This window comes from Carlito syrichta, unplaced genomic scaffold, assembly GCF_000164805.1.
Source record: "Carlito syrichta isolate Samal-C Ts95f unplaced genomic scaffold, Tarsius_syrichta-2.0.1 Scaffold117950, whole genome shotgun sequence".
Taxonomy (NCBI): Eukaryota; Metazoa; Chordata; class Mammalia; order Primates; family Tarsiidae; genus Carlito; species Carlito syrichta.
The window spans coordinates 4,191-4,395 of record NW_007062046.1 but is presented as its reverse complement, the minus strand read 5'-3'; the positions used below and the strand labels follow the sequence as shown (position 1 = coordinate 4,395).

At 73.7% G+C, this 205-nt stretch overlaps 1 protein-coding gene across 1 annotated transcript in view; it reads right to left on the bottom strand.

Annotated features, from left to right (window-relative positions):
* The window catches only part of CBX4 (chromobox 4), a gene marked incomplete at its 5' end in the record, with an annotated part of 4,871 nt that overhangs the window by 1,064 nt on the left and 3,602 nt on the right, over nucleotides 1–205 (bottom strand). Inside the window, one exon of the mRNA XM_021707429.1 lies at nucleotides 6–205. This exon is cut by the window's right edge and continues 10 nt beyond it. Within this exon, the coding sequence (XP_021563104.1) occupies nucleotides 6–205 (200 nt within the window). The remainder of the gene's footprint in view (nucleotides 1–5) is intronic.

Sequence of the window (205 nt, the reverse complement as noted above, 5' to 3'; positions counted from 1 at the left end):
CCGGGTCCCAGGCCAGCGGGTCGGGCTTGGTGGAGAGCTGCAGCGGCTGCTCGCCAAAGGCCTCCGCGGTCGGGGAGAGCTTGCGGGAGCCAGCGTCCTGGGGCTGCGGGTCCCCGGCCCCCGGCGCTTCCTCCTCCCTCCTCTTGGAGGGCGCCTCCGCCTTCTTGTCCTCGGCGCCCGCCGCCTTTCTAAAAGTCCGGTCGGC